The 17,249-nt window shown below is 44.1% G+C and overlaps 2 protein-coding genes across 3 annotated transcripts in view; one reads left to right on the top strand and one right to left on the bottom strand.

Moving 5' to 3' along the window:
- Positions 1-7,623, top strand: part of fbxl5 (F-box and leucine-rich repeat protein 5) — a 37,635-nt gene extending 30,012 nt beyond the window's left edge. Inside the window, exons 8-11 of the mRNA XM_084338145.1 lie at positions 3,045-3,127; positions 5,091-5,816; positions 6,116-6,264; positions 7,213-7,623. Of these exons, the coding sequence (XP_084194271.1) occupies positions 3,045-3,127; positions 5,091-5,816; positions 6,116-6,264; positions 7,213-7,289 (1,035 nt within the window). The 3' untranslated portion in view covers positions 7,290-7,623. The remainder of the gene's footprint in view (positions 1-3,044; positions 3,128-5,090; positions 5,817-6,115; positions 6,265-7,212) is intronic.
- A 1,244-nt stretch (positions 7,624-8,867) lies between these two features.
- cc2d2a (coiled-coil and C2 domain containing 2A) overlaps positions 8,868-17,249 on the bottom strand; it is a 71,805-nt gene continuing 63,423 nt past the window's right edge. For both annotated transcript variants that reach the window (XM_084307563.1, XM_084307564.1), the window contains 2 exons: positions 13,618-13,795; positions 8,868-9,333 (listed from right to left, as the gene is read on the bottom strand). In XM_084307563.1, the coding sequence (XP_084163689.1) occupies positions 9,145-9,333; positions 13,618-13,795 (367 nt within the window). In that variant the 3' untranslated portion in view covers positions 8,868-9,144. The remainder of the gene's footprint in view (positions 9,334-13,617; positions 13,796-17,249) is intronic.

The following is a 17,249-nucleotide window of genomic DNA, read 5'->3' as shown; positions in this document are numbered from 1 at the left end:
CACTGGCCCACTGTGTATGTGTGTACAGCTAACTTGGCTAGCGTTATCAACAGCAGAGGTGGGCAATAGGGTCCAGCTGCAGCGCCGGACAGCCGGAGTGCAAGCGGTGTGACGTAATTGGCAGAACGCAAACTCATAAACAATGTTTCTGTACTGGAGGTGTACAGTATTTCAATAGGCAACCCTGAAAGGATTATTTTTCTAGAAACACTAGCCAAAACATAGGCATTGTATGCATAAAAGGGGCTAAAGTTAAGTGACTGTTACTTTTGTAGCAGTAGTTTGATTTGATAGTTTATGCGTCTCCTAAATCCGTCCGGCCACTCGCATATCATCGCGGGACTCTAGCCACACACCGTGGATATGGATCGCTGCCATAACTCAATAATCGACATGATTTGGGCGTGTATTAGTATTATACAAACCGGAAATGGATCTACTCGATCCCCATCAAATAACTGGGATCTTTTTGCTCCAGTCTCATCGCCCAACGGGAAGACGTCATTTTATTATCCATACAAACTGCTCTGAACTATATATCACCCATACTCCATAAAGCATTTAACGACGATCACGGAATTATAAACGCCCCCCCCCCCCCCCCCCCCCCCCCCGTTCACCCGCGCATATAGCGTGGATCGGTATCAAACGGCATTTGATAATCTATATATGCATTTATGCCTATATCTCACGTTCTAGGAATTACTGCAGAAAACGATAAAAACATATTTATATTATAGACGGTATTTTCGTATGAATGTGTGAATGAAAAAGTAAAACGTTCCTACATCCTGAACGATAGATAATCGATGTTGAATGGGCCATAGTAATGTAAATATAGCAATACAATTTAAAAAGTTATAGCCCTGCAAAGAAGGTGAGCCACTCCATAGACTTATAGTGCTGGCAGACTGGGTACAATGGCTGGCAAGGAATGTGTTAAGGCTTAACGGGTTAAAAAAAAAAAAATTATGCAGTCAGGCCACTGAACTTAGAAGCAGGCCAGGCCAGTGTTTCTAGTTGCAGCAGCGCAATAGTTAGATAACCCAGATGGGGAACAACCAGGAGATCACTGCAACTCACACAAGTTGGAGAACTATCTCTCTCTCTCTTGCTCTCACACACACACAAAGGGAGCCGCATGTGATGGAGGCGGGACCCTTACAAAAAACTGTTGTTGCTAATCATTGACACATGCTGGCCTGTAATAATCCCCCCCAGAAAAATCTACTTTGCATTTGATATATTGCAAATATATGCTATCACACACACACTGGCATTTAAAGGGTTAGAATTATAAAATGAATATGTGGTGTTATGATCAGGGCTGAAGTTGAATAAAATATTGTATTTTTTTTCAATCTGACACTACAAAAAAACAGAAAATCCATCTAAATCAGTGTTGTTGCTAATCATACATATGCTAGCCTGTTTTTTAACAATAATTTGTGATGCCATCACAAACACTGGCATTTAAAGGGTATAAATAAAAAAAATCCTGCACCAGAATGCAGGAAATGGAGTATTTTTTAACAAAAAAAATCCTGGTGGGGGACCCCCAGACCCCCTGCTTAAAAAGTGGCCTGACTGGGGCTATATTTTTCACTATATTTCCTGGCCTGAATGATTTCCCCAGTCCGGCCCTGGTTAAAAGCCTCCAATGCTTATTAGTGTGTGTGCGTTTGAACGTTTGCATGTTTCAACTATACATTTCCATTTATAAAAAAAAATATATATATAATAATTAAGGCTGTCAAAGTTAACGCGATATTAACGCGTTAACTCCCGATTCTATTAATGCCACTAATTTTTTAACTCAAGATTAACTAAAAAAAATAATTTATTTTTTTATTTTTTACTAGACTTCACTCGGGTGTATTATTGATGCTCTCATTGATACTATGTTTGTTTCTTTGTGTGTGTGTGTGTGTGTGTGTGTGTGTGTGTGTGAGATATAGAGAGAGAGGGGGGTGAGAGAGATGAGGAAGGGGCAAGAGAGAAAGAGAGCTGGGAGAGTGTGTGTGAGGGAGAGAGGGGGGTGTGTGATTAATCAGCCCTTGTGTGTGTGAATGTAACAAGTTCCTAATGTTTTCTTTCCCCTATTATTTCATGTACACTTTATTCATTGTTTTAAATTATTATTTTCTTTTAAGTTATTTTGTGCATCACTCTGTTTTGAATTTGATGCAAATTTGCAATGCATGAGGGTCATCCTTTTGTGTTAAATGGCTGCATAAAGCAAGCATTTGTTGACTCGCATGTTGATAAGAGTATTAAAACTTGGAACTTGAAAAAGATCTGTTTAAGGTAAAAAAAAATTAAAATGTGATTAATTTGCGATTAATCGCGAGTTAACTATGGACAATCATGCGATTAATTGAGTTAAATATTTTAATCGTTTGACAGCACTAATAATAATACATTTAAAAAAAAATGTTTTACCTCCTATAATAGTGGTGGTCGCGGCTCTCTGACACCGTTATTTGGGGGTCGCGGCCTGAAAAGTTTGGGAACCCCTGACCTAGAGGATTGCTAATTGTTTTTTTTTTTTTATCCACTTTTTCTCCAATTTTTTCTATTTTCTCCCATCCCAATTTCGTATCATCCAATTCAACCCTCCCCTGTCACGGACGCTGTTTCTTGCCTCCCACAAGCCGGCTGCAATGTGGACTAAGTCATACATAGCACAAGTCCCCTCCGGTACTTGAGGTAACAGCAGTCGCATCTTTTCACCTGCGCAGCTCGATCTCTCAGTGGCGAGGAGTGCCCCCGACACTTCCTGATTCTACTGCGCAGGCGCACCAACCGACCTGTAGGAGTCGCTGTCCACAACGCCCGATCCCCACCCATCAGTTTCCCACCCCCTAATACGGCCAATGTGTATTAGTACGGACGACCAGCTAAACTGAAAGCAAATGTGGAGCGCTGGGCTCGAACTGACGAGCCCAGCGTCTCCAGCATTTCGTGGCGAGTGCCTTGCCCACTATGCCACGTAGCCGCCCTGAGGATTGCTAATTGTATACCCGATTACCCGTCTGTTCTAGGTGCGTCAAATCATCAGTCTCTGTCCTAATGTTACTCACCTGGACTTGACCCAGACAGATGTCACAGACTTTGCATTTGACAGGTAACTATCACACCTCATTTCTTGTCATCCTTTGATTAACTTTTTATTGCATATATATGTTATGGAACTTAATTTGAACCGGCTACTGTTATTATGAAATATATGCTTGTTTTGTACTCTTCTTGTCAACGTGTGCTAACCAAACGTAGAAATGTAAGTTATAACGTCCCACCACAGTCAGGACAGCCGAAACCCGCCCAATTTTCATACTGTCGACTAAAAACGCACTACTTCAACCAATATCTGAAATGAGAAAAAAAAAAAAAAACTAACCTTGTAAAAAGTCTTTCACTAGTGTGCACTTTCACTAGTATGCACTCTCCTACTAAGGAATCTACCTTGCCTTTATTACTACTTACTATGCACTCAAGTAAGACACTGTTTGACGAACAATGTTACTTACCCTTAGCTGCCAGAGTTGTACCCTTCCTGCTGACTTGTACAGAACTTGTAAGTCGCTTTGGATGAAAGTGTCAGCTAAATGACTAAATGTACCCGTCCTAGCATACAAGCGTTTCCTCTTCCCACAAATGGAACTCAGCAAGTTTTAACACTTTCAGTGCCGGCCGTGTTTTCCTTTTTACCCCCTTGAATGCCGCCACCCACTTCAATGATAGCGTTAAAAACGCATAATCTATGTTTTAAATTATGGCTATGTGTCTATCTGCCCGTCGCTTATCAATGACTTGTGTATGGCGACTGTCCAAACAAACTGTAGTCAGTCACCGAGAGACTAAATCTGGGAAGTAATGATACCTGCCGGACGCGCCGCTTGTCATAAAATCACTGCTCCAGGATACTGCGTTTGGTTAGTTTATTCAAGTTAGATCAGTTCATATACTACAAAACTAAAGTGAATCACAGCTTGGTTTATCACAGTGTAGCGTGCGGTCAACAAAGTGTGACTTCCCTGTTCACCCCCTCATCATTACCGTACCTGAAACCCGCCGGTGAACAGCTGACTTTACTACTACTACAACACCACGTGACTCATTTGTGAATGACGTAACCATAACAACCCGAGTTGTCTATACCTGTCACCAACAACTTGTTTGCAGTCAACATTGTCGAAACGGATAGTTTTTTAATCTGTTCATATCCTTTTTATAGCATTTCGAAAAGCTATCGTTATCTCAAACTTCAGGAAAATGGAAAGATTCCGTCATAAACGGCATTTATTGGAATATTCTCGAATACATTAGACACGTTGTCATTTGTCGGCCTATTTATGAATCGTTTTCAAATAAACGCTAGATTATCGATAGTATATGTGTACTTATGCACGCTATAGAAGCGAGCTGAGAAATCGATTCTCTTATTTCCTCAACAGCACACACATATACACATACGGGACACGCTGTTATCTCAGTGAAAATAGCTCCGATTATCCTAAAACTGCTAACATAGACTCCTTACCTTAGATCAGATGTTCTCCAAAAATATTATTCCAATTCCTGATTGCCATTCCAAATATCGATCGCATTTATTGATTGATTATTGGCTGCTGTAAATATATATACCACGCTGCTTTCCAACTCGCGATCACTTCCCTCTTCATCAGATCCCTCGCCAGCATAGTGGAGCCAGTAGGCTCCCCCCCACAGATCCACCAGTCTAATCGAATGGCCTGCAGTTACACAGGGATAGACGATAGGGGGTGGTATTTTCCCATCGGAGCTCCTAGAGGGGCTGCTGTACCAACGGGAGACTCGGTTGATGAAATATGAATTCAGATCGCTAATAAAAAATTAAAACGACAATTCGCGTCGTCAGCACTGAACGGGGGGCATGAAATAACGACATAACACGTCGCTGGCACTCAAAGTGTTAATGTCCATGTTATTCCGTGCTCCATTCTTTTACTTGTTGAGATTCCGGTGATGAACTTAATTTGAGCCGGCTACAGTTATTATGTGAACTAGGGGAAATGTGTTAATTTGTGCCTTTCCGCCCATCCTTCCAGCTGGTGTTCTCTGGGGGCCTGTCTGTCGTTGGAGCACCTGGATCTGTCGGGGTGCGAGAAGATCACCGACTACACCCTGAAGAAGTTGTCTGTGGGCTTGGGCGACCTGGAGCCTCCCACGATCTTCGAGAAACACTCCAACCGACGGGCCAAGCTCTTCCTGAGTCACCCGATGCCCCTCACCCTGCTGGGGGGCGACAGGAAGCGGCAGGCCCTGGTCTTCAAGCAGCAGATGGGCCACCTGGGCACAGCCTGCATCCCCACCCGGGTGTGGATCCTGGACCCTTTGGCGCTCGCCGACATCGAGGACGCGGCGGAGTGGAGTCGCCGCGACAGCGGGCTGGCCGCTCCAGACGGGAAGAGCTTGGTGGAGACTCAGCTGGTGGGAGGGTCATGCTGCTGCAGGAGGAGCAAGAGGCGTGGCCTCAGGACTGGCTTCAGCGCCTCCTATCTGCATCAGCAGTACGCCATGTCTGGCGAGACACTCTGTGGACACTCGACGTGCTGCTCCGGCGAGGTGGCCCTCAGGACTTTTACCGGGCCGCAGTGCGAGTCGAGCACCACCAGGGGCAGCGCTGCAGACACTGTGGAGTTTAGGACTAAGTGCTCCTCTGGGGGCCGGCGGTGTCTGCAGCGCAGGAACAGGACTGACCAAACGCAGGCGAAACGCTCACTGAGGTTCCTCAGCCTCTCTGGATGCTACCAAGTCACTGACCTGGGATTGAGGTAATCGTGCTCTGGTTGCTCTTCTTCAAAACAGCCAAATGGGATAATATTCATGTTACTTAACAAATGTTGTTCATCTTCTGTAGTAGGGCTGTGTAATGTACAGTAAATGTATATTACCCATTTATATTTGTTATCTGAATTAATTATTGTACACACATACCAACTATAGAGTCGATTTTGGCTCTTATAGTTGGTATGCATGTACAATATAGCCATACCATCCAGCCCTACTCTATAGTTGATGTGTGTACAATAAGAGCTATACACTAAGCATGGATGCATTGCATTTGTTGCAGGGCTCTGTCTGAGCGGGGAGGGCTTCCTGTCCTGGAGCATCTCAACCTGTCCGGTTGTCTATTCATCACTGAGGTGGGGCTGCAGGAGCTGGTGTCAGTCTGTCCCACCCTCAATGATGAACACTTCTATTACTGCGACAACATCAACGGTATATGGTTTATGTTGGTGATGGGTATATTCATGATGAGTGCACACATATAATACAAGACTTGTCTTATTGAATGCAAGATAGATGATTTAGATGTGTTGACTGTTGCATTCTATGACTGTGACAAACTTAACCCCACCCGCACAGCATGTGTCCCAGTGTAAGTACCTTATGTAGCCGATGCTGGTCTTGTGAGGTGGAAGGTAAGTGGGCGTTAATGTAGCCAGAGGGATCAACTGTCACCGCTTCGCGCTACCCACAGTGTGAGTCAGAGAATATTGACAAACGTGCTGGCGGTAATGGTAACACAAACCTGTGATGTTATTTAGACCACCTGAAGTGACTACATCACTGTGGCAGGGCGGGTCCACCTGACCTGACCTCAAGCCTATTTTGACGTGGACTTGGCCACTACTGGATGCTGACTTGATTTTTTTTTAGCTCTGCCAATGGAATATTGAGCATCTTCGATATGGCATAATATGGTCTTGAATTAGGATTTGGTTCGAGCTGAACTCTTGTCTTGACTTTGTCTTTACTGGAACTCGACCAAAGTGGTCTCGACTGTAGCCCTGCAGTGTGTTATTGAACATCCAGGGGAAATAAACAATTTTGATGGTGAAAATGCTAATCCTAGAAGGTGTGCCAAATTTCCGAGAGGATACGTTGGCCACAGACCTAAGAGGAGGTGATTGACCTTTCCCGTAGAGGAGGCAATTGGATTTGACTTCCATAATATCTGTATTTGTGACGTAGTCACTCAGGTGGGTCTATGGAGGCCTATGACTCAGTGGATGACACTAACTTTTTTTGTCTAGCACAGTCGAGTGTACTTCTGTATGACCACTAATAAAGAAACTTGAAACTTAACTGGTTAGCAGTCACTCAGGTGGGTCTATGGAGGCCTATGATTCAGTGGATGACACTAACTGGCGTCTCTCCCCTCAGGTCCCCACGCAGACACGGCCAGCGGCTGTCAGAACCTGCAGTGTGGCTTCAGGGCCTGCTGTCGCTCTGGAGAGTGACAGAGCCTTGGTGCCTCCTCTCTCTCTCTCCCACCCTGTCATGTTTCCTTATTGCACTTTAATCTGGGAATACCATCCTCTGTACTTCGCATCAGCCATAAAAAAGGTTTCTGGATGAAACTGTAAAGCAAGTTGGTTCCTGATGTTTCCCATCTCCATGTATTTCTAGGAAATACTCCTTTTAGAAAAGGTGTTGGATCTGCAAATGTACATTTTGGTTCCTTTTATTTTTTATTTGATTTGTTTGACATTTTCGCTGTTTGGTTCCAAAAGAAAAAATATGTGGGCACCAAGTACTTGCCATTTCTGTAGTGAATTAAAACCATCCCTCACATCCTTTTGTCACTTATTAATATGGAGTAGTTTCACACTAGGTTACCCTTTCACTTGAGTTTTAGTTCACACATTTACAATTACCTTAGCATACTGACTGTAGCAGCAGATTGATACAATCTCTTGTGGTGTGTAATGTCTTGTAAACCTTATTTTCAGAAACTATAGTACACACACAGGTTTGAATTTACCAAAGCACAGATCCCCTCCACTCAAAAACCTGTTTTTTTTAAGGTTACCTCCTCTTGGAGGCATGACTTGACTATACAGATTATTTGTCACCTTTTCCCACAATCTTCCCCTGGAGAGGGAGAGCTTCTCTGTACTTCCCTGAAATCGGAGTTGCATGTGTGGTGTCACCAAGAGGTTGAACCTCTCGTTGTCCAATATGTGGTAACTCGACACCTTTTTAGCTTCAACTACACAGAAAGCCAAGTAGGTATTGACATGTCTTGAGAATATTTGCTGCTGACTTGGAATTTCTGGTAAATATCAATGGGCGCTTGTTTCCAATTAGCATATTCATAGGTCCTTGCGTTCTCAACGAGGGTAAAGGTGTAGGGATTCTGCTGAGCCATTTTCAGAAGTTTATTGAACAATTTGGTGGAAAAACATTTTATAGACTGTTATATTCAAAACATCCTATGGGTTTAAAATCCATCTGGGGGGATCTTTAAGAAATGGTGGCTGAGTTGATTGTTGCTAATCTGCACAATCTGTTGAGCACTAGAGAGACGGGGACAGGAAGTACAGGCATAGGGATTTGTATCTTGATGTTCTATTCATATAGTCTTAACCATTTCAGATCTTTCATTTACTATGTCATCATGCATGATATTCGTTAACACCTTTGGTGAGAAATCAAGTTTGTTTCGCTTACATCTCCGTAAAAGGGTTTATTTTTCCTTGACCACTCTATTAAATCCAATGATCTGAGAAATGGGACCAGTACTGCCTACAGGGTCTCTTAATAAGGTTGGGGGATGATTCTGATGCATCCTTTTCAGTTACTGAAGCTATTTTAGGGTAGACGACAAGTCTATCTGCGAGGATCCTTCCACTCTGGCCCAATGTGATATGTGGTCAATGTAAAGTAGATTGCATTGCATTTCCTATCTTCAGGAGACACATTATTTGCTTGTTCAAATGACCTGCATGAGGAGTAATGTTGGTAATGTAAAATTCCAAAACAACAATAAAAGTATCTTGGGGTTTAAAGGTTTACTGTGTCTTTATTGAACTGGAAATGACACAAGCCGTCTTAGAAAAAGTATACAACAGTAGCAGTTTAAACACTTTACAATCAAACATATGACGATCGTTATAAAAGTACACAATGTAGGCAGAGTTTGCACCTTGGAAGTAACACTCACCTGGCTGAATAATCGAGGATGCAGCATATCAACAGGAATCATCCATCCAATTGAATACTGACAGTTGATGTACAATGATTTACATTACAAAACTGTTGAGCTCCATAATGGAATGTGGTAAAGTGCAGTTGTAAAGAAAACTGTCCATGCTATCTGGAGCGGACGAGTGAAGCCAGGTACACCCACACAGACAGCACGTTGTTGGGGTACGGGTGGACGTACACAGCGCAGGCAAACTCCACATTAGATGCCTCCACATTGTGAACCCCTGTGCTGTATACTGCCTCGATGATGGGACGGATCTCAGAGAATGGTAGGTGAAGGGGGAATCCTGCAATCTGGTGTAAGAGGAAAAATACCCAGTAAGTGATCCTGCTAGAATCTATGTGAGGTAACGTGCTTTCAGTGAGCTGACATTTAGGAAGGCTGGAGAATATTCGTCAACTGAAAGTGATGACATACCAGACCAAAAGGGAGGCACCGCAGATTTAATCTTCTGAGAGCAGCAGGGTTTAGAATTCACCCCCCACAACTGTCCCAAACTATAGTTTAATTTGTTGTTCCGAGTTTGAGAGGAACCATCTCAAAACCAAAAATAATTCTAATTCTGCCTTTTTTCATTTACTGTCCCCATTTATCTGTTTTGAACCATCCCAGAAAATGTTTTATCCTCCCCAAGGAAACTATAAAAGAAGGAAGGGTCATCATGTCACCGTGTAGGGATGGGTGACTACACTCGTTGTTGGTGTGACAGACAGAAAGTAAATGAACTTATACGGAGACATGGAGGTGGCACCAGCGTGGAGGGTGGGCTCCCACTGTCGTACTGTATATTCGGGGGACGGCAAGAAGTATCCAGGGTTTGTTTCCTGGATCCGAGGTGAAAAATGCCTGGTCAAGTTTGACGGCTATAACGGAGACGAGGCGATGGATGTGACCGTCTTGCTGACCCATGGTGAACTGATCTCGACGTCGGGAGCTACGGGCGGGTAGTGGGAGCGAGGGAGATGACGATAGGGATGGGAACGGTCGTGACAGGGGAAAGGAGTCGGATAGTGACAGTATGGAGTGTGGTGCGGGGGGTGAGAGCGGGAGAGAAGGGTGGAGTAAGGTGGAGAAGAGGAGCAGGGAAAGTGGGGGGAAGGGGCTTAAGAGGAAGATGGGTAGGGTAGGAAGCTCAAGTGGATCAGATTTGATTTGATTTTTATTTGTCTCGAACATATAAACATAAAACAAGTTTAAAAAACAAAAAGGTAAATAGTCAAAGACTATTTCCATACAATAAGTGTTCGAGAAGGAACAGGGGGAAGTAAAACAACTTATCAAGCCCTGCCCCTTCCTTACAATATTTGACATTATAATTTAATTAAAAAAATAAATAAAAAATAAAATAAAAGTAGTTTTTTATATATCCAAATGAGAAAAAATAATAGGCAGTCACATTACTGCTCAAGCTCCTCTCTCTTATATGTGTCCATAAGTGCTTGTTTATAGCTACCTTTAAATGTATTGATATTTTTGCTTAATTTTATATTCGCATCCAGACCATTCCAGATGGTGAGGGTAGAGGAAATGATATTACAGAAGTGATTAATATAGTGGTTAGATTTGAGGGAGAGGGGGGAGTTAGAAAATTAAGGCTGAGGGAGTTATCCGAACTCATAGAAGAGCAATTAGGTGAGGTAAAGCATGCAAGAGTTTTGGGAGATGGGAATCTGATTGTAGGGTGTGTAAGTGTAGAGCAGGTGGAGAAGGCTAGGAAAATGAGGAGCATTTGTAAAGTTAGTATATGTAAAGTAGTAAGAGTAGGGGAGAAGAGGGAGGGTGGGTGTAAGGGGGTGGTAGCTGGGATTCCGGTCGAGGTTAACATAGAGCAGCTGGTGGGAGATTTAAAGTGACACATGTAATGGGAAAGTTAAAAGTGCAGAAAGGATGAAGAGAGGAGCAGATAAGACAGAGACGGAGACAGTAGTGATTCAGTTTGAAGGTGAGGTTGTTCCTAATGAGGTGTTTGTAGGATATATGGTGTTTAGGGTTACAGAGTTTGTTCAGAATCCACTGAGATGTTATAAGTGCCAAGAGTTTGGGCATATAGCCATTACGTGTAGGAAGAAGCAGAGGTGTGCAAGGTGTAGCGGGGAACATGACTATGGGAAGTGTGGAGAGGGAGTGGTGCCGAAGTGTTGTAGTTGTGGTGAGGAGCATAGTGTAGCGTATAGGGGTTGTGAGGTGATGAAAAGAGAGGTAGTGATTCAAAAGGTGAGAAGGGAAGGTAGGATGTCATATGCAGAGGCGGCTAGGAGGGTAGGACGGGGAAATCAAGATAAGGAACAGGGGTTTAGAGAAGGGCATTTGGCAGAAAGGGTGGTACAGGAGGATAAAGAGAGGGTGTGGGAGGATAAATTGAATATTGTGGCCTTTGTGGCAGGAGTAGTTAATGCTACGGCTTTGGTTAAGGGCAGAACGGAGAGGATTAAGATTGTTAGAGTGGCAGTTCAACACTTGGGCATGGATGGTCTGACATGGGAGGAAGTGGTTAGAGAATTAGAGAAGGGGATTGTGAATAACCAAGAAGTCCAGAGTCAGCCCATAGGAGGCAAGGAGTGTCTCACAGAGGGGGGCTCAGTCAGGGAGGAGCAGCATTAGCTGCACTTCATGATGGGGAAGTAAAATGGACATTGTAGGAGGTAATGGATTCCAGAAGATGGCGGTAATGCCCCAAACGAATGGTGGCCGGCCGCCGTTAAACCACAATAAGAAGAAGAAGAAGAAGATGTCACTGTGTAGCTTTTGACCGCAAGTGTGGAAACGTTCAGTTTGGCAGACATTGAGTTGAATTGGATCAGCCATCTCCTTGTTCATGATAATTTAAACAGGTTATTACCTCAGATGTCAGAATCGTCTGCAATTTGTTGCATTGTTAACTAACATTTGATATAGCTGGTATATTTAGAATTTTAATACAGGCTTCAATAGAACTGACACCAAGCAGAGCACAGAACTCTGGTGTGACGTATGTGGGTTGGTCATTATCATTATTACCATATTTTTAACACCATGTAAACATCAGGTTAGTATAGGTAAGTAGTTGTGGTATTTGTTATTTGTATATGGTGTGTGTCATCTTTGTATTTACCCCTTTTTCTTTCTCCCTTTGCCAGGTGCCGCCCGTATTTCTGATTGTGCTGATTGCCTGAGGAGTGGCAGCTGCGGGCAATCAGCCTCTGTAGACGGGTGGTTAAAGCCTGGCATGTGCCACACATCCGGGCGACTCATTGTGTCATTGCCACTGACCCGAGTGGAATGTGAGGTTGCCTGTTATTGCCACTTTGTGTGAATTACCTGTGTGGGATTTTATGTATATTGTTGGCCTCTGTGCCATCTTGCCACTATTGTGTGGAAGTACATATATTGTTGGCCTCTGTGCCATCTTGCCACTATTGTGTGGAAGTATATATATTGTTGGCTCCTCTGCCATTTGCCACTGTTTCATTTAAGTGGAACTATATATATGTAAGGGATAATGTATAGCTACGAGGTCATTGTCGCAAAATAATTGACCGACACAGTTTAAAATACCGAGCCGCCTCGGCGAGGTGTTTTAAACGTCAGTGAAGGTCAATTATTTTGCGACAATGATCGAGTATAGCTATACATTATCCCGCTTATTACATGGCTAACTTACTAACAATATACCTAATTCATTTTACATCGACTCGCAACAGTAACACTGGTTCTGGCTCCGCTGAGTGCTCGTCGCTCCGCCCCCCAGCAGCTTCCCCGGCAGCCGGCAGTTTGCACTGATGTCAGTGGGCTTGATTGCGAACAGCTGCGCACAGCGGTCATTATTGTGGGCTTGATTGCGAACAGCTGCGCACAGCGGTCATTATTGTCCCACAGCGGTCATTATTGTCTGATAACTGACCTCTGACACGCGCTATTGACTAATCACAAGCAAGCATTTCGGCGAATGTGAAAACGCCATGTAATAAATATATATATTGTGTTGCCCTTGTTGCTGATACTTGTGCTTACTTTGCTGTTCGTGTTTATTGTAATATATTCCCATTTGTTCTCCCATACCTTATCCCTGTTTGTGTTGTTGTGGGTTTCATTCCCCGTTACAATAAATATCATTTACTTTTGAAAAGCGCTTTATTATTTCTTACCTACCGGGACCTGTGCTTAAAGCACGCACTGGACGGGCTGGCTTCACAACAGCCCGCTCCAGGTATAATTTGTTTGGTCATCAGACCTTTGTTTGCGACACTGGTATTCTGACGTGATGACCCGCCCTTCTTTTATTGATCCTCCCCAGGACATTGACCATAGTCACACAGCGGCCACACTTGCAGTATGTCATGCTCAGGTTTGGTTCCTTTCCAGCCTGCAATCCCCAGGAGGTTCTGTAAGACCAGACTAGTCCACCAGGAGGTTCTGTAAGACCAGACTGTAGTCTCCCAGGAGGTTCTGTAAAACCAGACTAGTCCACCAGGAGGTTCTGTAAGACCAGACTAGCCCACCAGGAGGTTCTGTAAGACCAGACTGTAGTCCCCCAGGAGGTTCTGTAAGACCAGACTCACTCTGTAGTCCCCCAGGAGGTTCTGTAAGACCAGACTCACCCTGTAGTCCCCCAGGAGATTCTGTAGCTCCAGGCGGTGTTCGTCTGCCACGTCCCGTCCGCCGCTCAGCTCCAGCATGGGCAGGAAGTGGCGCAGGGTGGAGGTACAGTAGCGGTTCCAGCGGGTCGGTTGACGAGGGCGCCATTCCATGATCTTCTCCTTCAGGATCTTATCAATTCTATGGAGACCAAGGAGGGCAAACATATCACATATGCAGTAGTTTTATACTGTTGCAGTGATTAGCTATACCACGATTAGCTAGAACTGATCCAACTACTAAACCCTGCACGGACTCTGGCGCACTTCGTACATATAATTCATTAATCTATTCACATCTCCTTTTTTATTATTATTTTATTTTGTGTCATAGTGAACATCACGTTGCATTGATCATACAGTATATACTTGATTCACATAGCCAATGACATTCGCCACTCAAGCGCTTCCAGCTTATTCAATTTGTTTTCAAAATATTCAGCATAAAAAAATAACCAGTATAAACCGAGTACGCCTCATAAACAACCCAGGGGAGGAAACATTTATAAATATTTTTTTTTAAAGGACATAGGAAAATAAATGAAAAAGAGAGAGGGAGGTAGGTCAGACTCATGTTAGTGTGTATCCAGGTACAAAGTTACAAGTGACCATCTCTGCATAAACATATCTTTTTTCAGTTGCAATTGTGCATTGTATACAATTTCTTCCATTGTATACATCTGTCTCAATCTCTTGGTCCATTGTTTGACTGTAGGTGGTTGATTTTGTAACCATGCCATAATTATCATTTTCCTTGCTGTTAACAGTAACACTCTCAAGATGTACAACATATCCCCATAGTATGTGCCTTTCGGTATACATCCCAAGATATAGTGCGATGGATTCAGAGGTAAGTCAAGATCTAGAATGGTTTTAATCTCGTTTTTGATATTCACCCAAAATGTCTGCACTTTGACAGTCCCAGAAAATATGTGTATGATCTCCAATCATTCCACATCCTCTCCAACATAGTGGTGAGGACCCACCAACAAATCCGGAGAGAACTTGAGGAGTCCTAAAGTACCTGACCTTGACTTTCCAGTCCTTCCACATAGGGCTATTTGTGATCTTATGATTGCTTGAATGACTGTCCTCCCATTCATAATTTTCTATGATCACATTAGCTTCCAACTCCCATTTTTCTTTAATATAGGTGGTATCTCCTGGATCATCTAGTTGTAACTAGGGATGGGCATTTTAAAGAAGAATCCAGATAGAGTGATCGTGTACTACTAAAAAAAAAATCCAGAGTGGGTCATATGTTCATCAGATCAGTTAGTATAGAATACGTTAGAGAATAACGCTGAATCTTACCGTGGCTTCCTCGCGCCGCTGGCAGATGAGCGTGGAACAGATTTTTTTCTATTATGGGATGTAGAAATGCCCGATCCATTTCCAGGTTGTATAATAGTATATACATCCAAATAACGTTGTTTATTGAGTTAGGGCGAGCGATCTATTATCCAGTGTTTCAAGATGGAGTCGCGGGAGCTATAGCGAGTGGCCGGACCACATATGGATGAGTACTACCGGTTCAAAGGTTAATATCCGGTTGGCGATCTGCCGATCGGCCACCAGATGGCGCTCTTGAACCGCTAGAGAGTTGAGAGGAGATCACCAGTGTGTCTCAGGGCTCCGGAAAGGAAATATGATTTCGATGACAGATTTTTGAAATATTGACATCAAAGACGAGTTACGGCGTCTTCGGCAGAATGAGCATGGCTCGGAATGACGTCTTAACTCGTCCGCGGCGATCATAGTGTTAACACGGCGGTGGAGACTGGATGCTGATATAAAATAAACAAATAACCAATAAATATGAAGTTATATTTGAACCTCTGTTGTCAAGCCTTGTCAATATAACCCACCCCCCTTTTCTCACGAATGGAACTGGTGTTGTGGAGTCCGCTTTTGAGCGTTTTGCAGGGTTAACGATAACGCTAAGCTAACGGCTAATGCTAGTTAGCTTAGCCTATTACTAGTAACATTGCGTGCATCAATTATATTGAATGTCATTGATATACCGGTCGATCATGGCCGACTGGTTGGGCACCACTGGTCTATAGAAATAAATGCATTCGAACAAGAAAGTATAGTAGACATAGCAATGACAAACGCTAACGCTAAGCTAACGGCTAACGTCGAACCGTCCGACTACATGCCAGCTGGACCAGCTACCCTCCCCACTCCTCCAGACCATAGCACCGGACATCTTCCCATTCCTAACTGCAACCATCAACTCCTCACTCAACTCGGGGGTGGTCCCCACCTCCCTAAAACAAGCCAGAGGCCTCTCCTCTGTCCTGATTCTCCTAGATCTATCTGCAGCCTTCGACACAGTCAACCATCAGATCCTCCTCGCGGCCCTCGCAGGAATGGGAGTGGCTGGATCTGCGCTGACATGGCTGACATCATACCTCAACGACCGCTCCTACCAAGTGTCATGGAGAGGGACTCTGTCGGCCACCCGCCCCCCTGCGGACGGGTGTCCCCCAGGGCTCGGTCCTAGGACCCCTTCTCTTCTCCCTCTACACTAAATCACTGGGTAACATTATCACGTCTCATGGCTTCTCATATCATTGTTATGCCGATGATACTCAACTCATCCTCTCCTTCCCTCCCTCAGATATCCACGTCTCTGAGCGGATCTCGGCCTGTATGTCCGACATCTCCGCCTGGATGACGACCAACCACCTCAAACTGAACCTAAGCTAAACAGAATTGCTCCACCTGCCGGCCAAATCCTCCCCCGACCGACCTCTCCATCACAACCAGAACCTGCAGATTCCTCCTGAGCAATGTCAGAAGGATCCGCCCCTTCCTGACAAAAGAAGCCACCCAACTCCTTGTCCAATCAACAGTCCTCTCCCGCCTCGACTACTGCAACGCACTGCTAGCTGGCCTCCCGGCCACTGCCACCAAGCCTCTTCAACTCATTCAAAACGCAGCGGCCCGCCTGATCTCAAACCTACCGAAGTCGGCCTATGTCACCCCACTTCTTAGGGACCTGCACTGGCTCCCCATTGCTGCACGTATCCGCTTCAAGGCCCTCGACCTAGCATACTGTGCGGCAAAGGGAACCGCTCCCGCCTACCTCCGGTCAATGGTCTCTAACTACACACCCTCAAGACCCCTACGCTCTGCATCTTCTGGCCGTCTCAGACCTACTCCTATCCAAGCTCCCGGAGGGTCATCAAAGAGAAGCCGCCTATTCTCAGTTCTTGCCCCACAATGGTGGAATGAACTACCCACCCCAGTCAGGACAGCCGAATCCCGTCCAATATTTCGCCGTCGACTAAAAACTCACTTCTTCAACCATTATCTGAAATGATAATAAAAAAAAAAAAAAAAATCTAACCCTGACTAACCTTACTGTCATGCACTTGTCCTAATAAACTAATCTACACTGTACATTTACATTTACATTGTAACACGCAACACTTTGATAAACATTGTTACTCAGCTGATAGAGTTGTACCCTTCTTGCTGTCTTGTCGTACAGAACTTGTAAGTCGCTTTGGATAAAAGCGTCAGCTAAATGACTAAATGTAAATGTAATGTAGCTTACCCTATTACTAGTAACATTGCTCGCATCA

The sequence above is a fragment of the Notolepis coatsorum genome, assembly GCF_963971535.1.
Source record: "Notolepis coatsorum genome assembly, chromosome: 2".
Lineage (NCBI taxonomy): Eukaryota > Metazoa > Chordata > Actinopteri > Aulopiformes > Paralepididae > Notolepis > Notolepis coatsorum.
Note: the sequence above shows the minus strand (reverse complement) of the source record. Positions and strands in the feature narration are given on the sequence as shown.